The sequence below is a fragment of the Gossypium hirsutum genome, chromosome A06 (assembly GCF_007990345.1).
Source record: "Gossypium hirsutum isolate 1008001.06 chromosome A06, Gossypium_hirsutum_v2.1, whole genome shotgun sequence".
Classification (NCBI taxonomy): domain Eukaryota; kingdom Viridiplantae; phylum Streptophyta; class Magnoliopsida; order Malvales; family Malvaceae; genus Gossypium; species Gossypium hirsutum.
This window is the reverse complement of record NC_053429.1, coordinates 126,211,076-126,214,901: the sequence shown is the minus strand read 5'-3', so window position 1 is coordinate 126,214,901 and position 3,826 is coordinate 126,211,076. Positions and strand designations below refer to the sequence as shown.

The 3,826-nt window shown below is 33.3% G+C and overlaps 1 protein-coding gene across 1 annotated transcript; it reads right to left on the bottom strand.

Annotated features, from left to right (window-relative positions):
* Positions 1–318: 318 nt before the first annotated feature.
* LOC107937335 (probable disease resistance protein At5g43730) lies at positions 319–1,357 on the bottom strand. Its single transcript, XM_016870202.2, has 2 exons — positions 912–1,357; positions 319–421 (listed from the first exon to the last, which is right to left on the bottom strand). Exons 1-2 carry the CDS (start codon positions 1,355–1,357, stop codon positions 319–321), a joined length of 549 nt encoding a protein of 182 aa, XP_016725691.1.
* Between the last annotated feature and the right edge of the window lie 2,469 nt (positions 1,358–3,826).

Sequence of the window (3,826 nt, the reverse complement as noted above, 5' to 3'; positions counted from 1 at the left end):
CAAACAACTTCTATATTCTTATTACTTAATTCACCAATATATGATGTACATATATAGAACTGTTACATTTGTGAAACAATAAAAATAATTTGTGAAAGTGAACAAACATTAAATACAATCTAATAATAACCTAGGACCTATCTAAACGGGTAAGTAGTTGACCAACTTTATCCAGTCAAAAAGTTTATGTCAAATCATATACAGGTCGCATGTTATACAAAATGTATTTTATCCGGACAACATACAGTACATTTGTATGCTACAGTATTTTATTCGGGTAACATACAGCAGCTTGACCTTTTACGAGTTGCATGCACTTCATCCATATGACTTGCGCTGTATAGTCTGCTCATTGGGTGCTTCATGTGCCGTATGCAAACCAACTTCAACAGTACGGCATCCCGGTATATGCTCTTCAATTCTGGTAGAACACATAACTTAAGCATTTCAAGCTTCAGAAACAGTTTAGGATATGGAATTCCAACCTTATCTGCAACTTCACCAAGTTTTCCCTCACTCAATATTTCTTCCATTTTAAAACACCAACTTATAGAAAGAAACCTTAGATTTGGAACGAAAATCAGCCAAGTGGTGTCTGTCAATTTGCCACAACCATTAATTATAACATGGCTCAATTTGTGAAACTGTGAAGTATAATTAATACTCGAAGAAACTGAGCTCAGTAGCTTTTCAATTTTTATCTCCTCCATACTTGCACAATCCTTGAAACATGATTTCTCTAGACGTTTCATGTTTTCTAAGCATTAAATATTAAACACATTTGAGTCTCTAAACCCCTCCAACTCTAGTGTTTCGATGCAGCATCGAAACAAGTTGAAGTTTAGAAATCTTTCTAGAGCAAAACGCTTTTAATTGGTGGTATACTTAGTATGTTCAAATGTTGCAAACACTTCAATTCCTTTATAAGATCTTCATTAACCCCATTTAGAACATTGTCTTCCTCTTCATCCGGATAATCTCTATTTATCAGCGGCCGCAATTTGAATATTTGCAACTTGGAAAAACTAGATATCAGTTGTCGTGGGATTTTCATCTTCCTGACAAATAGCATGTTACTCAAGTCCAACATTTTCAGTTTTGTCAAGGATTTCAACTCTATTGGCAACTCTCTTATGCCAGTTGAGGATAGATCAAGACATTCTAGTGAAATCAATTGTGAAATTCCCTTAGGCAATTCTTCTAAATCATAGTTTCTTGACAAGTTTAGAACAGTTAGACGAGGTATAAAGTGGAAGAAGCCATCGCTGATCACTTGTAGATTATTTTCTCCAAGAAACAAAGTTCGAAGGTTAGGGCATTTAGGTGTTTCTCTGAGAACTTTAATATGATTGCTCATTATTGACATTCTTTTGTACCTTTCCATGTCTTAGTATTTGGTTCTTCAAGTAATTGAGCCCCTGCTTTTACAGAAAAAATATTCTCTTTTACTTTAAGCTCGCATGCTATCCATAAAGCCATGTCATGGATCACATCATGCATCTTCACATAATCTTATCCAACTCTTTCCAATAGGCATGCATTAAGAAGAGAGTTGATAATGTGGTCACATTGTATTTAAGCTTCACTAAATCTATCAAAGTCATTCAACAACCCTTCACAAAACCAATGCTCCACTAATCCTTTTGTTGGAAATTGGCCTGCATGCAGCATGTGAAGAAGCCAAAGTTTCAAGAAGCAGCCCGAGCCATGCATGTAGCTGTAAAGAAAAGAAAAAAGATCAAATTGTTGTATTATTACCGGGTGAAGTATGCATCTTGAACCAGAAAAGATGGCCATGCAGCTCATGCAAATTCATGCACGCAAGAATTCATGCACATAAGTTGTCCGGGTAAAGTACGTGCAACTGAAGATGTTAATGCTACTGTTTCATCTCAGTTTCGTTTTATTAGTTTTTAAAAATATTTTTTGTAACTTAGTTCATTTTGAATTATGTTTGGATGACAACTTGATGTAACTTGATGGTCAAAGAGCTTGTAACACCCCTAACCTGTATCCGCTGCCAGAACAGGGTTTCGAAACATTACTACCATTTATAGATCACTAAAAAAAATTTAAATACTTACTGATTCAATGCATCATATAAATAAATATATTACCATTCAATCAACAGTTTGACACTTGTATAAGCATCAAACAGCAGCATTGTTAGTATACTTGCACATATCTCATATAAATTCAACATTGATATATCTATTTTCTCGACATATCGCACTTGAGTTTAATAATAGTCTCAACTTACATAATTTCCTTGTATCAACATATCAAAGATAATGATATATGTACATGTCATGAAACATATCATGCTCTTACCGTTTCTTCATAAGCATATATCATTCATTTCATTATATCAATATTTCATGCTCTATCATTTCCATATATTTTATGTATATTTATTCCGGTAATAGTTTATATCAAACTTAACATAAATTATATTCCATGTACTTATACTTATTTCGTTTATCTATCTTTATAATTATTTCATATAACCATTCGTCATCTGATACATATTACCTGAATATCAATTGTTCAACAGATGTCATAGCGTCTCCCATCCACGGTCTTATTTATCTTTGACATGATGCCATAGTGTCTTTCAACTATGGTCTTACTCATTTTCTGTCATGTTGCCATGGTATCTTTCAACCATGGTCTTATTCATTTCATGTCACGCTGCCATGGTATCTTTCAACCATGGTCTTATTTATTTCCCATCATGTTGCCATGGTATCTTTCAACCATGGTCTTACACGTTTCATATCAGGCTGCCATGGTATCTTTCAACCATGGTCTTACACATTTCATATCAGGTTGCCATGGTATCTTTCAACCATGGTCTTACACATTTCATATCAGAGAGCACACTCCCGCGAACCTCATCCTTACAGTGGGATTACCAGTTCAGGCTAAATCCCCTGTAATATAAACTCATAGAGTATTGTCGGGATTACCAGTCCAGGCTAAATCCCCTGCAACGATAATTACTCTAATGAGCTTGGATCTGAATTACCAGTCCAGGCTAAATTCAGACCCTAATTCGGATTACTCGTCCGGGCTAAATCCATTTACACGTATTCTTCGGGAGGGCTATATCAAGATAGGATCACCTGTCTGGGCTAGATCCTTTTTACCGTCAATTCCTTTTCAGAGATCCATCGAATTTTCCTTTCATTCAACCGGGATTTATTTTCAATTTATATCGAGTATTATCAATATTTTATCAAATATCATGAATTGAACATTCAAATCATATTTTCATCACATAATCACATATTTCAAGTATTTAAAATACAATTCAAGTTACACAAACTTATCTCATTGCTTGTTTGTGTTTATAATTTCATTAATCCGATATCTTTTCTTTTCCACGATCAAGTCTCATATTTGAGTCGTCTGGATCTTTATAAATAAATTTGATCATCATTTTCATTCATTTCATATTCTAATGCATTTAATTAATGCTCTAGGTAAAATTACCATTTTGCCCCTAAACTTTTAATTAATGATGATTTCGTCCTTAGGGTTAGGAAAATAAAATTCTTACAATTTAATCCTTATTTCCAACTATTATTCTCATATATATTGATAACAATCCATGAATTCTATAAAATATCAGAATTTTTCATAATTTCAACACTTTTCAATTTAATCCCTAAAACATATTTTCCCCCGATCTTGAACTAAATTAATAATTTCATTCAATTTTGTAATTTAAATAATAAAATAATCCATTTCATGCAATTTGGTCATTTCTGACATGTTTGCAAAATTACCTATAAAGTTTTACTTTTATTCAATTTAGTCCCTG

Excerpts from the sequence above, each read along its gene's own strand:
- LOC107937335 (XM_016870202.2), bottom strand. The coding sequence starts at position 1,357 with ATGAGCAATCATATTAAAGTTCTCAGAGAAACACCTAAATGCCCTAAC. Across the intron at positions 422-911 it reads GATCTTATAAAGGAATTGAA|AATTGAAGAGCATATACCGG; the intron begins GTGTTTGCAACA and ends GTGTTCTACCAG.